This window comes from Poecilia mexicana, unplaced genomic scaffold, assembly GCF_051168715.1.
Source record: "Poecilia mexicana isolate PSO_F unplaced genomic scaffold, ASM5116871v1 scaffold_10, whole genome shotgun sequence".
NCBI classification, from domain to species: Eukaryota; Metazoa; Chordata; class Actinopteri; order Cyprinodontiformes; family Poeciliidae; genus Poecilia; species Poecilia mexicana.
Genome location: NW_028263379.1, coordinates 26,869,920 through 26,887,932, shown reverse-complemented (window position 1 = coordinate 26,887,932; position 18,013 = coordinate 26,869,920). Strand labels below are relative to the sequence as shown.

The window sequence follows — 18,013 nt, the reverse complement described above, 5'->3', positions numbered from 1 at the left end:
AAACTTGGATTTCTGTAAATTGAGTAAGAAACACTGATAAGGGTAAGAACACGTGAACTGAACATTACGTCTCCGCCTCTTTTCTGTCCTGATGGAGTCTCTCCTCCTGCTCTTCACTCACTGATCCAGATTCTCAGGAAACCGATCCAGATATGAGAACAAGCGACACATTTTGATGCTCATGCTGCATCCATAGCTCAGAAAGTTGACCTGATTGAGCAAAACCAATGTGATTTTTGGATTCAGCTCATCAAAATGACCCTGAAACAGCCGAAAATCCCCAGTTGTTTTTTGTTTGGCTGTTGACCTGTGTAATTTATCCAGAAGAGAAAAATCAACATGCTAAGAAATATTTGTTTAAAAGAAAATAAATAATAAATGAATAAATATCATGCGACTCAAACTTGAGCTTCTGTTAGCTGCTCTTCAAAATGGGTAAGACAAGAAAATACGCCATCCAGTTAAACGCAGACGTTCTGAACGGCACGAAGAAAGTCGCTCTGCGATTAAACTCGCTCAGATATGCAGTCGGAGCAAAAAGTTCAAAAGTTTTGAAAAACTGGAACTGTGACAAACAAAGCTGGAAGCGGACCCATGTTTATCTTGTCACCACGCAGAGTGAGCAGAATGGTGAGGGAGGTGAAAAAATTAGCAATTGTCAGCGAACCGCAAAAAAAAAAAAAAAAAAGTGCTATACTTGGGTAACCTGATCCTTAAAACAACTGCTTTGTGTTATCCACGCACCAACTGGTTGTTTGGGAGGTTTGCCAGAAAACAATTGTTTTTTTTTTTTTTGGTCCTACATTCACAAACATGAATACATAAGTTTTGCTGAACTCTGCTGAGAGTTTAACTAGAACAGTAGCTTTGGTCAGATGTGATAAAAACTTAGCTTTTTAGTAAATACACATGATGAATTTCATCATGAAAACAATATGTTGTAGCCACTGTGAAGTATGGTAAAGGATCTGTGATGCTGTGGGAAAGTTTCTTTCTTTAAAGGCTCAGAGAACCTTGTTAAAGTGAATGGCATAATGGACTTTTTGTGAAACAATGACATTTCACATTAATATCAGGTGGAAAAAACTGAAAATGGGACATTATTGGGTCTTTCAGAGAGATGAAGACCCACCGTGCCAGAAGATCTGGGGCGACTGTTCTAAGATGGGTTTCCACTGATCATAAGATTGTGGAAATTGGAATTACGGAAATAAATTTGCTTAATGTAAACGCGCCAATTTTGTAAAAACTCAGATTTTCTGCTAAAAGATTTTGGCGCTAGGATGAAGTGGTTTTTCGGTTTTATAGAAAATAGTTTACTTTGCAAAAGTGAAAATGGAAACACTTTTTTTTCCCCAACACGAGTCACGTGATCAACAACCGGATGTTACTACAGGAAGAAAAGACAAAGAAGACAACAGGAAGTGGTTGGATGATGATTGATCAGCATGTTTTTTTTAACGACTTATCAACTTATTCCCATGTGATTTTAATTGTGTTTCCCATTTAATGGAAACACTGTAATTGCAAAATTGTCTTCTTTTGACATTAGAAGAATATCAACAAAGTCTTGCGCACATTTGTGATGGAAATTCAGCTACAGTATGTAAACCTAAATGCTGTACAATTGGCAGACGGAAGTTGAATAAAGTAGTTCTTGCCAATAATTAAGTAGCACCACTGATTTTGTTCAAAACACTTATTACATAATGCAAGATAGCTTTTGCCATTGAATAAATGTTCTCAAACTAAAGTCAATTTTCTATTTTAATATGTAAGTCAAATTAGGCTACTGCTATAAAGACGCAATTGAGATAAATTTCTTTTACACGTTGAGTGCTGAAGTTGCCACTCACCAATGAAGTAGGACAGTAAGATGGCCAGCAGGGCGGCGGCTGCGATCGCCGTGACCGCCGCGCATTTCCAGCTGCAGTATTTGGACGGCTTCTTCAGCTTGAAGGCTGAGCGAGAGAAGGTGTTCCTGGGCAGCAGGCGAGGCGGCGGAGAGTACACCGTCCCCGACGTCAGCGGGTATCCGGGGGAGGAGCTGCTGAAGAGCGGGGTGGTCCCTGATGACGTCTTGAACAAGAAGTGCCTGCGGAGACGTCAAGGGGAAAGAAAGCGACACATTTAACAAGAGGAAATACACTCACGTGCGAGTTTGCATTCAGTTTCTTTCAATCCGACAAGCTTATTCGTGAGGACATCCTTGAACTGCGCCTCTGGTGAAGACGTCGCTTTGACCTCCACTTGATGCAACCTTGTTTCTTTTGCCCTCGTTTTTCTCCTCTTCGCCCTCGATTATGATGTGTCCCGTCTCTGCCCTTAATGGCTGGACAGGATCTGGACTGTAGCTCTTTCTTCTCTTCCTCGTGGTCCAGGTAGGGGTCAGAGTTCAGAAAGATCATCAGAGAGGGATCTGAGCCCCCATCCTTTCACTCAACATTACTTACTATCCTCCACCTTCACTGTTTGTGCGTCACACAATGAAACTCCTACTACAACTATCCTTACTTTTCCTTAGTGTGTTGTAGCCCACTTGTAATTAATCACCTTATTGCTTTGTTTTATAAACATTTTTATTTAAATCTAACCTTTTAAAGTAAAGAAGCGGTCACTTTTACAGATATCTGAAATCTTGTAAAGAGACAGTAAAAAGAAAGGAGGACAAAAACATGGGTGAAACCTTTTTGTGTCATCTTTTGCATAGAGTCCCTGCAGCGCACATGTGGAGAGGCCGTGGGCCCCCTCCCACTCCCACCCCGCACACACACAGACCGGTATGACAGAACAGAGCCCTCAGGTGAGTGTGACATATCACAGGAGGAAAGGTCACCTCCCTGCCTCAGAGACGGAGTAAAAAGGGACTTTGCCTCACAGTGTTTGAGGAAGTTGTCTTGTCTTGCTTGTCCCCCTTGGGATCGTGAGAATATGCGTTTTTTCATCAAACCCTCTGAGTTTCCTCTGACCTTGGTGATGAGGGCTGCGAAAGGGAAAACACTGCATCGAGTTTCCTTGCTTGAAAGGCAAAGAACAATATTGTCAGAGCTAATGAGTCATTTTTGGTTTACTTCAGAGAGTCAGCGTTATCTCCGTTACTGGGCGCGCCTAAAACTTTTACATGCCTCCAAGAGTAAACATGTTTTTATTCGGTGCCCTCTTTAGCTTCTAAAAAAAAAAAATTATATATATATATATATATATATATATATATATATATATATATATATATATATATAATCATCTTGACACAAAAGCTGTAATCTTCAATAAAATGATGTCTTAATGCGTTTATTCATCCTGTGGGAAATCCAAATATTCCATGGTATGTGTGCTTATGTGTGTATGTGGCAAAAGACGTCTTTTATTTTTGTAGATTGCTGAGTCTGTGAGTAGGGTAGGAAAGTACAAGTCCTGTTTTCAGTCTATTACTTTTGTGGTCAATTTTCAGTTTGTGAAATAGGGTTTTTTTTGTTTTTTTTTGTTTTTTTTTTTGCAATGTTGTAAATTTACCAAAATAAATCTGAAACTGAATTCATAAAAATTACACATACATGGTCAAGGTTGGGATGGGAGCCAGTATGGTCTCCTTCATTGTAAGCATTACTGCAAAAGATGAAAAACATTTAGATTTTTAGAGGCAATCAAAATTGATCGGATCAGAAAAAAAATACATTCCATTAACTGTAGATATATATTTTTTCCAAGTACACGATAGAAATATATATATTTTTTTATTAAGCAGCTAAGCTCAATGAGGGTGCAGATGATAAAACCCAGATATACATAGACAGCTCTGGAAAAAAAATGATCAGATTTCAGATTTTACTCTCTATAAGAACATATTTGAGTAAAATGAACTTAATTCTTTTATTCTATGAACTACTGACAACATCCGAAATTCTAAGCAAAAATGTAGTATTTATTTGCAGAAAATAAAAAATGGTTAAAATCAGGAAAAAGATGCAGAGCTTTCAGAACTCGAATAATGCAAAAAAAAAAAAAAGTTAATATTCATTTAGAAACAACACTAATGGTTTAACTCAGGAAGAGTTCAGAAATCAATATTTAGGAGTTGAATTTTAGTTTCATATTATGGATTTAATAATGTAAAAATGCCTTGATTGTGCCTCTGCTACTACTGTACATGTCACTATTTCTACTGTAAGCGGCAGAAAACACAGAAAATGTGTTTCTTTTTTCCCCCCCTTACTTCACTTGCTCTGTGGGAAACAGAAGAAACTAAACCCTAAACTTCTTGACTCACTCTTGGTAAAGATATTCTCATAACTAGAGTGAGTTATGAGGGCTCCGAGTCTCTTTTTCCTCTCCATCAACTGGATTTGTCACTCTTCTCCGCCTCCAGTCCAGGACTTGTGACTCATGTCTGCCTGAATGTGTGTCAGGGCTGTCCTTTTTCTAATGCAGCCCACTGTCACTAGCATTCAGACTATTGGCTGTCCTTTGAGAAGAAGGAAAACAGAGCTTATCTGTGCTGTGAGCCCCTCCGTTCCCCCTATCATTTTGATGCCTTTAATCACCGCTGTTAACAAAACAGAGAGCGCGTGTGTCTTTTTTCCCCCTCCGCTAAAAACAGGTAATGGGCTCCAAGCATGAAGATTTGTTTTGGGAGCACTGCTCCACTCTCTCTATCAATTATCCAGTCCGCTGGTGCTGGTCCCCCTTCTCCCACTCTTTCTGCATTTTATACCACTGATTGTTGGATTGCTGTCCCCCCGGGTTGCCCTCCTTCCCCCGTTCCTCTCCCCGTTACCTGTCAGGTGTGTTGCACGAGAGAAAAGGGGAGAAAGGAGGAACAAAAACACACCCGACAGACGGAGGCACGGGGAGACGGCATGTAAAGGAAATATGATGTTATTGTCTAAAAATACCGCGCTCTTCGTGTCACCCTCCCCTCCCTTCACCCTTTTTTATTATGCATGAAAAATGTATATAAGCTGCCAAACGCAAGGATGCACATACGCGCGGGGTGTGCGCACAACAAAACGCGCGCCCACTTTTCCCAAGGTCAAGCAGCTTGTGTCTGCTTGAACTCATTTTCACAGCCATTGAAGCACTCTGTGATGGCAAGGCCGGCGCTAATTAATTACAATCCTCCTAATGTGCGGCGAGCGAGCCGGTGAGCCGCTCGCGTTCTGCGCGACACAATGCATGCGATTTTTGATGTGCCGGTATGCATTTGAACTCGCCCAGTGAAATCGTTTCAGTCCAAGGCTTTGTTGTTTGTGTGCAGACGGCGCTCGGCGAGCCTGTGTGGGATGGGAATATGTCTACGGTCCGCACTAATTATGAGCAGGAATGGAAAGTGTCTAATGTGCTCTGGGGAGGTAATTGACATTGATTTATGTTGCGGACGGCAATGGAGGGGTTCTATCATAGCAGGCAGCCAACAATCACAGCTCTGTATCATTAGGCAAGGGCTGGGTTGTGTATTTATGCGTGTGTGTTTTGTGCATCTGTTTATTTATTTAATTTTTTTTTTTTTTTTTTTGACAGTGGTCCAGTATGGAAATGCCACACATAATTAGAGAAAGCTGACAGAGACCCCGCCACCCCTACCTCCCAGCTACGGCTCCTCTCGCTGTCATCGCGTCTAATTCTTTATGCACACAAATACTCCGAACAAACAAAAACCTAAATCACACACCGACAAACATTTTACGCCGTGACTTGGAGGTAAGCACCCACGCACGGGCGGCACAAATTTGTGCGAGTTTTCGTCCACCGGCTTGTCCTGTAACCGCAGCCGATGGTTTAATTTGCATCCCCGCCGAGCAACAAGTGACATAAAGGAAGGAAGATGGAGACAGGAGGCTGCGCACTGGAAGACGGGCAGAGAAGAAGACAGGACATGTTTTTTATCACCCCCCTCCAACGCTACGTCCCATCGAGAGAAAACGAGGACCTGGACAATTAACCACAGAACAGAGAGCATGCTGGGTAATTAGCGGCAAGTCAAAGCTGGCATTCCCCCTGAGCGAACAAACACACGCGCTTTTACACAGCCACGGAAGCACGGTTCATTTTCTCAGCTCTGACTAATACGAGGATGGCAGTCTGAGACGCATCAACACATGTCAGATGTAGAGAACAATTAAGGGAGGTCGACTTGTTAAGGGAGAGCCCATGAAAACACTCGGATCTGAGAATTAAACACAAAGCTCTCTGGGAGGGGAATATGGTGGAGGAAAACGATGACAACTGTTACCTTCTGTAATTACAAAAAAAAAAAAAGAAGAGAAAAACAACAAAAGATACGAAGAAAAAAACAAAACAAGCGGCAGGTGAAAACTGTGTGAGGGATGTTTATTCAGATGATTCTTTTGACGACAGACAAAAGACGAAAAATATTGCCCGTCATGGATTGGGTCTCCAGACTAAAAGCCCAGATGGACTTCATTTAATGGTCAATGTTACAATTTCCATCCAGGAGTTATTAATCGTTTGAAAGTCTTATTAATATAACAGCTATTTAGTGAAGAGTTGTACAAATAATTCCTCAGTTTCGTAAGTTCAGTTCCACAAAAAGTATTCATGTCTCGTCTAGATACAAAAACCGGAGAGCGGCAGCGGATTGGTCGAAGAGAAATATTGACATATCTGTCTGAGCGCACGGCAACAAACTTCTGACCAATCAGAAGACACCTTGAAGAGAGCTAGTTCATTCGGGCGGCGAGAAAAATGGCGCAATTTTGGTCTATGCAAAATGAGAGCTGATTTTGGAACTTCGGATGAAGTATGGGAATTTGGTAGTGGAGCGGAAGGTGTTGGGATTGGGAATCACAGGGTCTGATGTATTTATTTATTTATTTATTTTGCTTTTTGCAGATGATATAGTAATGCTCTCATCTTCAGGGCATGAACTTCAGCATGCACTTGAGCAGATCGGAGCCGATTGTGAGGCGATTGGGACCAGACTCAACTCCTCCGAGGCCCTAAAAGCCCAACTGGAAAAAGGCAAATCCCAGCATGCAATTCTACCGTGGAGAATTTTAATTATCTTGATGTCACGTTCACAAACGATCGGTCAGGAGATGAATAGATAACCCGAGGCCACTTCTGCAGGAATGCGGATACTGTTCTGGTTTAAAACAGCTGAGCTAAAGAGCGAAGCTCTCGTTTCACCCATCAATCTACGGTCTCCCCCAATGGTCATAAGACATGGATCACAACGCAAAGAAAGACATCTTGCAGATCAGCAGCTGAAATGTCCTTCTTGCAGGTCAGCTGGATTCAGAGACATGATCTCTGCTGCATCTCTGCTTAAAAAAACATAAGTCAGAAGAGATGGTTCTGGTCGGGAAGCCTCCTGGGTCCTTCAAAGGTTTGCCAGGCAAGTCCCACTGGAGGAAGACCACAGGGTGGACCAAATACACGTTGGAGGGACTAAACATCCCTTCAGGTCACTGCAGGGGCTGCACAGAATACACCAGAGAGGAAGATTTCTGTGTTTCCCTACTGGACCTGTTACCTCTGCAGCCCAATTTTGGAAAAGGAGATCATGGATGCATAAAAAAAATGCACTGAAACTACAAAAAGCAATTATCAATTTAATTTGATCTTTGAAGATCAGGCTTCCAATAAGTCACTTCATAAACCCAACAACTGGCCAATGCCCAGACTGTTAAGAATAGATTAGCAGGGCCAATCTCTCTTCAAACTTAGTTGCATAACTTGTAGTTTATTGGTTCTCGACCAGCAGAAGTCTCTTTCTTTAAAAGAAGAAGAAGAAAAAAAACATCTCTTGTAATGTATAAAGGCATGTCTACCCCCTGTGCCATAAACTAAAAAGCAGTTAATTAATGCGTGACACATGATGATTAAATGCATGACTTAATCCAGAATGTGTCATGAAACTGCTCATCCTCGACAGATGATTAAATCACTGACCTTTTGTGATTAATCTGCTGTTAACATCAGACTCGGACTCATAGAATGTAAATCTACAGTTATGTATAGCCAACATTTGAATAAATTTCACATCTGTTTCTCTGCCGCTTTTGGTAGTTGGGAGGCAACCGGGCATCGTCGTCTCGCTCGGTGACGGCATGGCAACCCTCGGCGTGTGGACCGGGAAAGCCGGGGATCAAAACAGCAACTGTCTGGGAAAAGAAATGCGTCTTCCTCAGAAGCCGACCTCCAGCTGACCAGCTGCTGGGCAAGAGAGCGAGGAACAATGCTGTGGTTACTGCTTCCTACTGCTGAAATGCCCTTTGTTTTGGCTAACGGATATGAAGGTAACTCTCAGACATATAAAAGAAATGAATAACTGAAGGAATGTGGCTCTATTGTAAAAAGTGCTTTAATTGCCCAAACCCTGGCAGAGCAGATTTTAATGATGTATAAGCTGAGACAACCATTTGTCACTTTCAGTGCTGAATAGTGTCTGCTCGGAGCTTAGCTAAAGGGCTATTTCACAGTTTTTAGTTTTTTTAATTTCTGAACATCCATACGTTTATCTTTAGTCACTGCAACTCTTCACAGGTTTGCCAGTTTGAGCTCTCACTAAAACTAGAAAGACAGAGAATAGACTTCAAAATGTTAGTCTGGTCAGTTTGGATATGTAGCAATTTACTTTCTCTTTTGAAAATATGTTCATGATAAATATAAACGGGTGTTTTTCAGCGTAGACACAATTTCGTACTGCGGCTGCACTGGTTATGGTCTCAAGCATAAACACATTTGCTTTTGTCATTAAACTAGAAAAAAAAAACTTTAAAAGAGAATGCAGTTGGAGGAAAACAAATTTTTTTCGATTATTAGAGGAGCGGAGAAGAAAAGCCGAATATTCATTTTAAAGCAAACGTTAAGAGAATGCAAGGTCATGTTGTTAATAAGCTTTGCATAACGTTAAGGAGTAATGGTTGCGCATTACAGGAGCGGCTGCACGGCTAAGAATAAATCTTTTCTCGATCCTTTCCCACAGGTTGGATCTTCTCCCTGTCGCCTCGGTAATGCATTTGAAAGTAACCCACCCTCCCTAACCCCATCCTCCGCCGTTCTCTCCAGATAAATTGAGATGCTGCAGCCTTCTCGAGGAGCTTATTTCTCCCTTAGACTTGTGGCCCACAGAGGAGTGGGCAGGTGGGGGTGCTGGGGAACGTCCTGAGATCACAGAGAGAGATTGAACCTGGCATCAGCGAGGCAAAAAGGCTCCAAGGGACCAATTGGAAATCAGGTGCTTTCTCACAAAATGCTGCAACACATGTATACACATGTGCATTCGCCCTCACATAGAAAAATGCGCTCCTCGCCTCTTTTTCTCGCTCGGCCTTACAAGCACACACGCACGCACGCACACGATAGCGGGAGCCATCTATAGTCATTTATCTCACACTGGTAAATGTATCCATGTTCCTCGGGTCCCAATCTCCCTCCTCGTCCTTTCTGTCTTCTCTCACACACACTCCCCAAAACAATCTCCTTCAATCACCACTTCTCTCAATTTCTTTGCCTCTCTCCCCATCTTTATCTCTCCCTCCTCTACCGTAAACCCTTTCTTTCACCCCCCACTTCTCCGCCGACTTATATTTCTCTGCTATCTTCCCGCTCCCCCGATCGTCAATTTCTATCTCTCTCCGACTCTGCCAGTCATCCGAGCCCTAGAGTGCTCTTAGGTGATCAATCTTCATCCTCTCAGGGCTGTCAAAGTATTGGGTCAGGCCGCATGCACACGCACACACACACACACACACACACACGCTTTCACCATAACGAGTGGACATCAAATGCCAGGATTTACATATGATCACGACAGGGGGGCCAGTCACAATCGCCGGGAGCACACACGCTTGGATGTAATCACACAGTAAACACAAACGCACTCAATCACCAGCAGTGGCTCCCTCACGCGAGCAGGTTGCTCATCATTTCCTATAGCTGCCGGTTATAATGAGACGGAGGACGCCTACTGCCAGCGCAGGGTTTGCTGTGACTTTTTTGGCTCTGCCTTGCTGGCTCCGACCCAATCACAAGCTCCAGCAGCTCCAGACATTCCCGTCTCATCCTCCCCGTCGCAGCCAGGACCACCGAGCGGCGGGGGCTCGATCCAGGCCGGAGGGCGGAGCTCTGGGCTCCATTCACAGCGGCAGGCTCTGAGCCAAGCCCGACCGCGCCACCTGAGCATGGACAAACACTGCCTCTGAGGGAGCGGGGCCAATGTGACGTGGCAATCATGTACACCCTCGGAAGGACAAAAATAAAATAAAATAAAGTAATTCATACTTCAGTTTTGTTTCAGCAGAGACCCCCCCCCCCCAAACTATTCCTGACAGCAGGAATGGCAAATAAAACTGGAACTGCAAGCAGTTATTACGGGTTCCTCGTAAGATCCGGCCCGCCACCACTCACCCTCCCACATGTATGGTGATGCACAAATCTGTATCTGAAACTCTACTCCATAACCTCGATGTCATCAATCACTTTGTAACCCGTTTTGTTACTGCTATCCCTTTTAATGCGCACCATTGTCATCTACGCTCACTTGTAAAACCTGCCACCGCTCTGTTCACGCAGATTAATAAATTGGTACAAATTAATCTGTAAAACTATCAATGGCAAAACCCCTCCGTACCTTTGCCCACTCATCAGTATTTCCAACGATACTCGCATTTTATGTTCTTATAAATTCATCACTATGATGGACCTGAGAGTTCGTACATCCTTAGGCTGATCCTCATTTCATTTTGCGGCACCAAATGATTGGAACGACTTGCAAAAAAAAAAAAAAATGCCGAGAGATCAGTACATTCACATCTCAGTTAAAACCACAGCGACTGATTAATGCAGATGTTTCTACAAACTGTTCATATGTGTATTATGGTACATTTAGTCAGTATGAATGTGGTTGTACTCTTATTTTTTTTCTCTGTTGTATGATATTTTAATGCGTTCTGAACAGGTTGCTGTTGAAAATGAGAATAAATAAGTAAAAAAAAAAGAAAAGAAAGAAAAAGTCTCCGAATGATTTGCACGTCCCCACGGCAACGCGGGTCCTGATAAGCAACTGTGAGAATCTTTTTTTTTTTTTTCTTTTCTAAAAGGCGTTCTTGTTCGACACCGTGCCTCTTGCCGATCAAGCAGAACAACACATTGCTTCAGCGCTGGCTGAGCGTAGGCCAGATATCAGTGTGGCTGAATTAAACATGGCCCGGCCTCATAAATACTGCACGGGGCCAGCACTCCGGGGAGCTTATCTGGACCCATCAGAGCTGGAAGCTCCAGTGCCCAGCAGGAGGAACGCAGCTACGCAGCTTGCAGAGTTAAAAACGTTAAGAGACGGGCGGCGAGCGTGCTAGCAGGGAGGACGGCAGCGTCCCTCGAACTGCGTGCCTCATGAATAGTAATACCCCGCATGAATGCTCTGTTTGCCCAGTAAGTGTTCTTTGTACACTGGCAAAGGCACACGTGTAGCGTGTGTGAAAATGGTTTGTATTTCCTGCCAGCTCACTCCAGGTAGCATGCATAATAGCTCTGATATGCGTAGCTTTTTTTGTGTCAGGCTTTGTGATGGGGTAGAGAGTGCTTCCGAGTGACACACTCAGGAGTCATTTCCTTTTGTGATCCGGAGGGTTGCGTACGAGAAGTTCCTCTGTGAACAAAATTGTGTAAATCATTTAGAAATTACCCTGTTGGGTGTTAGAAAGGAGAGCCAGGCCTCTTGGTTTCCCTCCTGACCCCCGAGTTCATATCATCGGCGCTGCGGCCACTTGTCTCGCACCCGTTTTACGCACAGCATTTTGTCATGCTACGACGAAAAAATGCTTATTTTCTAAATAATTGCATGTGATAGACCATGGGTGTCAGACTCATTTTCATTTCGATGCATCCTCAAAGAGCCGATTGTGGCAGACATTTTTGATGAAACATTAACAAACTGTTAAGGTATTATAGCTTTCACTGCATATTTCTTAAATTTAAGTAAGATTAAAATCTTTTCACATTGTAATTGGTTTGATTTGACTGATGAAATCATATCTAAGCACACAACTGTTATCTTGAAGTGTTATTTTTGTGGAGTCATGAGGGCCACGTAGTTAGTTGTGACCCATGGGCCTTGAGTTTGACACATGTGCAATAGACCAACACAAAGCAGTGTGCAATTATAAAGTTCTTTTCTTCCATGTCTCTCTAATAAAGTTGAATACCTAGAAGCTGTAAATGTTAGCTCCTTGCTCTTTGCGAAATAGTTTTCCGTTCTCGTGGCAGATTCAATTAGATTTAGGTCGAGACTTTGACTGCTTCACTCCTATCCAGGCATATGCTTTGATTTAGGCCCTACTACTGAATGGACGCTGAGAGGCACTTCCTGTCCTGCTGGGCGATAATCCTCTACCTTCATTCAAATCTGCTTAACGCACAATGTAAAGTTGCCAAGTCCACAAATTCTCCCACCTGAGCTGTGGATCTCTGCAGCTCCCACAGAGTCGCTTTGAGTGTCTTTCCCGGTTAGTTCTTTCCTTGCTCGGCCGGTTACTTTAAAAAGATGCTGGGATTAAATGAACACAGGCTTTATGTACTAAATGGTTTGCTAAGTACATCTGCACTTCTCTTTGTTGTTTTATTGCAAACAACACAGCAACATTTGCAGTTGCAATATGACAACGTGTGAAAAAGTTCAAGCACATAACTTCCTGTAAGAGCAGCAGGAGCTGCCATATTACCGCAGTCCATCCTTTCCACAGCTTGGGCCACGTTCTTCATAACTTTGCTCCCGGAGTTTTGTGATAACTTTGCAGCTCGGTGTTGTCTGATGTGTTTTAAATGGTATGGATTTGTACCGCAGCTGACACGGAGTCTGCAGCTCCCTCCTTTGCATAGTTAGAAATTATTATTGACTGGGAAGTTCAAAGAAGAGCTTTCATCTTAATTGCGTCACACCTTTCAATTTTTTATAACACGGGCTCTGCTGGATTTTAAACGCTTTCTCCAAGACGTTGTGGAATACAAATTCACCTGTTCAATAAACCCGTTTGCGTGGTGCAAACTGCAAACTCATTTAAGGCAAAAAAAAAAAAAAAAAAAGAGTTAGCTTGCACGTAGAGAGCCAGTTCAGAAGGGTTCGGAGGAGAAAGTGTTGCTATGAGGCCGTCTTGTTGCCAATTAGAGTCACAGTAGCTCTTAGCTTTAACCCTCAGCAGTTTCTGCTAGAACCACATAGAGGCTTTAAGTTTTCTTAGGCAACATTTTGTTCAGTTTGGATGAAGAATTATAAAGCAGAATGTAGCTAAAATGTCTTTAACCTTCAATTTGTCACAACTTAATACCAGAGGAAAAGCCACACATCTGGCTAAAAAAAACAGTTTTAGTTTTAGCTACATTTTGAGAAAAGTAAGATTTCCCTCTTTTACGTTTTTTTTTACAAAGGAGAAGAATGATAAATCACAACCTGTGCTTTGAAGACTCTTTAATGTCAGAATATTTCTCTCCAGTTTTGTCTGTTCTATAAATTGCTGCTTTTAACGTTTGTTTGATTCTAAAGTGGTCCTAATAAATAGTAGGTTTATTCGGCTTAGGTTTGAAGAGTATAAGTAGTTCAGATCTTGAACTAATGATGATGAAATGTGGTCCAGACTCATTACAAAAAATGTGAGAAGAAAACAACGCCTTTTTGTCTGTGACTGATAGAAGGTGTGCATCAGGTGTGAGCTTCAGTATTGGCTGACAGTCAGCTGCTGTATTCTTACAGTTCTTACTTTGTTTCCTTTTTTCCTACTAAGAACCTAAAATGCATTCGGTAGAGGCCTCAATGCTTTTGTTTCACATCCAGTTTTGTGAATCTTCTGATTCTGATTTCCCTTTGCAAACTACAAGAATATATAAAAGTAGCACAAAAAAATTATCGTCTTCGCAGTGTCAGTGGACTTTAATTATTTCCAAGAGAAGCAGAGGAGGCACCACAGCATGTGTGTGACAAAGCAAATGCTGTAAAGTCAGCCTTACCGTTGTCTACTTTAAGTCTCACTCTCTCTCAGCCTCAGAGAACAGTAGGCATCTCTCAACTTGTAGAAAAAGTTTTCTTTTGACCTTTTCTGTGGTTTTATTTATTTGTAAACACCTCCTCTATGCTAATGGTTGCTATAATTACAAACTTGTTCTGTCCACTCAGTGGCAGCATCCACACTGAAGAGTGTTGATGTCGGTGTGCTTACCTTCCTAAAATAATTGTTGGCTTATATCATTTTATTGCCAAATATAATCACTTTCTTTTTGTTGCCAAAAGATAATTTAGGCTAAAAAGAATTGCTTTTGGTAAAAAAAAAAAAAAAAATGACGATAAGGTGCCTTCGCTGACTAGTAAATGATCAAGTCTTTGAGTTTCTGAGTGATAAGTAAAAATTAAGCTGAAATTCATCTGATCAAGAGCCACACAGGGTTGATTCCCCTGATAAACTTACTGTTTTTAGTTGACCCATCAGAAGCAAACCCCCCCCAGAAGAATAAAATAATACACATTGATCTTCTGACCTGGTTTCCAATGGGACGTTGCTGTTGAGCACCCAGCTGTCCTGTAGCTGGACCGACTCCGGGGTGGTGGGTCCATCTCCGGTGCCCGGAGCCGGGGCGTGAATGGGGTTCCGTCCTCCCCTCAGGGTGTTTCTGTTCAGGCTGTTTGCAGACTGGTGGGACAGGTTGTGGTGGTTGTGTGGAGGCGGCAGTGGAGGCTGCAGCGTGGACTGACTGTGGTGGTTGGCGGCCCCTGGAAGACAGAATTTTTTTTTTTTTTTTACCAGGATTCTGAATGAGGAGATTGTTTTCTCCAAACTGGACACGTGCAAAATTACAGCTGACCTGTTATTCTACAACAGGCGTTCATTCATGTAGGTGAAACATAAAGCTCTCGGGCAAATTAACACCCAATTATACAATATTTTTCAACAATCATTCAGACAAGGTGTCATATTGTCAAAACAATCAATAACTCACACCGACAGACGATTGCAGCAACAAAGACACGTGAGAACTTCATCTCCTCCTATTTCCTTTCACAGTTTCGGTACTCCATTCTTCTTTTCCCCCCGGCATCATCTCTTCCTCCCCCCTCTTCCTTTATCCCCTCTTTTCCTGCCCAGCGTTTCTTTGTCACATCTAAGCGGACGCACGCGTGTGAGTGTGTGTGAACAATATTAGAGCACTCAGCGCTGCATGCGCCCTCATCTCTTGCTCTCAGACTTGAGGGAACATGTCAGCTTGAATCCAATAGCAGCCCCCTCCAACAATGAGCTAATGGACTGTTGAGTGAGGGAGCTGAAAAACAAACCGGCATGACTCAGACAAGAACACCCATTCACACATCACCTTTCTCCCTTTTCCCTCTCGCTAAAGCAGCAGCGGGGCGGGGCGAGTGGGGGGAGGGGGGGCCTGAGCCCATCTTCATTGTGTGTGTGGTTTGCTCAGGAAAATCAATAAACCACATACTATACAGCATAAGCGGCAGCCCGACACAATTGCCTCACTTCACAGGCTTTAGCGAGCGTTTTGTTTATGGGCTCGGACTCGGAGCACAGCTGGCCTGAATTAGCTTAAAATGTACGCCATTAAAAAGGCACCTAAAGAGAGCAACTCCAGCACAGGATTCCTACGCGCCTGATATTTAAGTTCTGATGTATGCCGCCAGAAATCCTCACTCTGAGTCGTTTCTTAAAGTATAAACAAAACATATTTTTATTTTCTCTGCCGTTAGTCTGTTGATGTGTAACGTGGAAAACTAGAGACTTTAAAGAAGGAAAGGAAATATTAGGAGGATGGATGGACAGATGGATGGATGAACGGATGGACGGATGATGGATGGATGGATGAACAGATGGATGGACGGACGGACGGGCGGATGGATGGATGAACGGATGGATGGATGATGGATGGATGGACAGATGGACGGATGATGAACGGATGGATGGACGGACGGATGGATGGATGGACAGATGGATGGATGAATGGATGGACGAATGGACGGATGATGGATGGATAGATGGATGAACGGATGGATGGATGAATGGATGGATGAACGGGTGGATATTCAGACGCATGGATGGATGGACGGTTGGATGGATGGACAGATGGATGGATGAATAGATGGATGGATGAATACATGGATGGATGGGTGAATGGATGGATAGAGGGATCCATCAAACGATGGATGGATGTAGAATTAACAGAGGACTTCAAAATAGAACGACATAGAAAATAAGACCTGGATATTTAAAAAAAATATATTAAAAACATTTCTCTTCATCTAGAAATGTAAACAGACACATTTCTAATTCCAAACTTTCTCCACACATTTCCAAAGTGAAATGGAAAACAAATCAAAAGTCTCCTTCTGGATGTTCACCTCATGAAAATTTGCAGCAAATTCCCAGAGATTTTTCTTCCTCTGCTCAGGCTCGGCTTTCCTACCACGCTCGAGGAAATGCGACCCGCTACAGTTTGCACAAACTTGTTGACAGCAAACAGACAGACTTAGAAATGAGCCTGCGAAACATACTCTGTCACGGCACCGCCTGAGCGAAGGGGGGGGAAAAAACGAAAAAGAAAGAAAGAAAGAAAAAAGTGTCATAACAAAGTGTCCATGCTTTTACTTCACTGCTGTCTGAAAAGAAATGTTACATTATTGGAAAAAACACACAGAGTTATTGATGTTGCAGCTGGCGTTCAATCCTGGGCTCTGCAACACAGTTTTCTTTGTCTTTCAGCAACTCTACATGTTGCACTTTCATCATCTTCTTGCACTTCTAAACGTGGAATACATCATAATGATTGTTTGTTTGCACATCGCCTCCCTTGTACTGATCACAGATCCGAGTAAGCGCGCATATGCAGACATACATGTGGGGCGAAGACAACCGAAGCGGCTGCTTCGTCAACCTGCGAGATCACACTTGCCCTCCTCCATTTCTCATCTCCTCTGGAATCAGACGAGAAAAGCAACGCTGTGTGAGAGGAAGAGAGACGTGCGGATGTGTTGCGTTCTCCCGAACGCCCGTCTGCTTGGATTTCACGAAGCTTTCAAAGAGGCAGGAAGGATGGCGACTTTGCAAAACCCCACCGAGTGTTCAGTCCCACCGGGGAAATAAACTCGAGATTTAAGTGGGCCTGAGAAAAGTATCCACACCTCTTTGTCACATGACATTTTGTTTAATTGTTGAGGTTTTTCAGCTAGATTAACACAACACGACGCCTCAAACTCAGGTAAAAGCAAAGCACATTCATTTTTCACCGATTCAGAGTTGAGTGGTATTTACTGACAAACGATTAGGAAAAAAATAATTACCTGTAAGAGTATTTTTACTACTCTTTACCTTCTCTTTTTACTCAATTTCATGAAGTGAAAAGTATTGCTACTTTTTCTTGAATAATAATTTCTGGTTATTCAACATGTTTTAACCAAAAATTCACCAGACACACACCTGCAATTTTTGTTTTGAAATTTGAAATAAACTGAATTGCAATTTTTTTTTTTTTGTCTTTAGCTTAATTTTTTTTTTAGGTAATTTTGTAATTATTATTTTTGTATGAATGATTAAAATAACATTTGATTCATCTGGTGATGTAGTCTTTAAATGTTTTCATCAGGTACTCTGTACTCAAGTAGACTTTTCACAAAATATATTTTTACTCCTACTTGAGTATTTTCTTGGGCAGCTACTTTTTGCTTTTACTCGAGTTAAAATATGTAGAATAAGTACAATATTTGGGTACTCTACCCACCTCAGGTCTGATATAACATCAAAAATAAAGCTTTCTTGTTTTAGATTAGTTTGGATAACACTTTTTTTTCTATTTAGTAACAATTGAGAGCGATAAAACAGAAATTTACACCACTTTTATTAATATGTAGCAGACTTATCAGTAACACTTTATTTGAAGGGATGTGCATAATAAAACTGACATGAGACTGTCATAAAGAACATCAGTTTTTAGTCTCACTAAACCAGAGAATATGTACTCAAAATGAATTTGAAAACTGTAATCCAGCATTGGTGTAACAGCTTCT

The 18,013-nt window shown here is 42.3% G+C and overlaps 1 protein-coding gene across 1 annotated transcript in view; it reads right to left on the bottom strand.

Moving 5' to 3' along the window:
- Nucleotides 1–18,013, bottom strand: part of tenm2a (teneurin transmembrane protein 2a) — a 328,161-nt gene that overhangs the window by 61,379 nt on the left and 248,769 nt on the right. Inside the window, exons 5-6 of the mRNA XM_088009751.1 lie at nt 14,488–14,719; nt 1,857–2,095 (exon numbers count right to left, since the gene is read on the bottom strand). Coding sequence (XP_087865877.1) covers nt 1,857–2,095; nt 14,488–14,719 — 471 coding nt within the window. The remainder of the gene's footprint in view (nt 1–1,856; nt 2,096–14,487; nt 14,720–18,013) is intronic.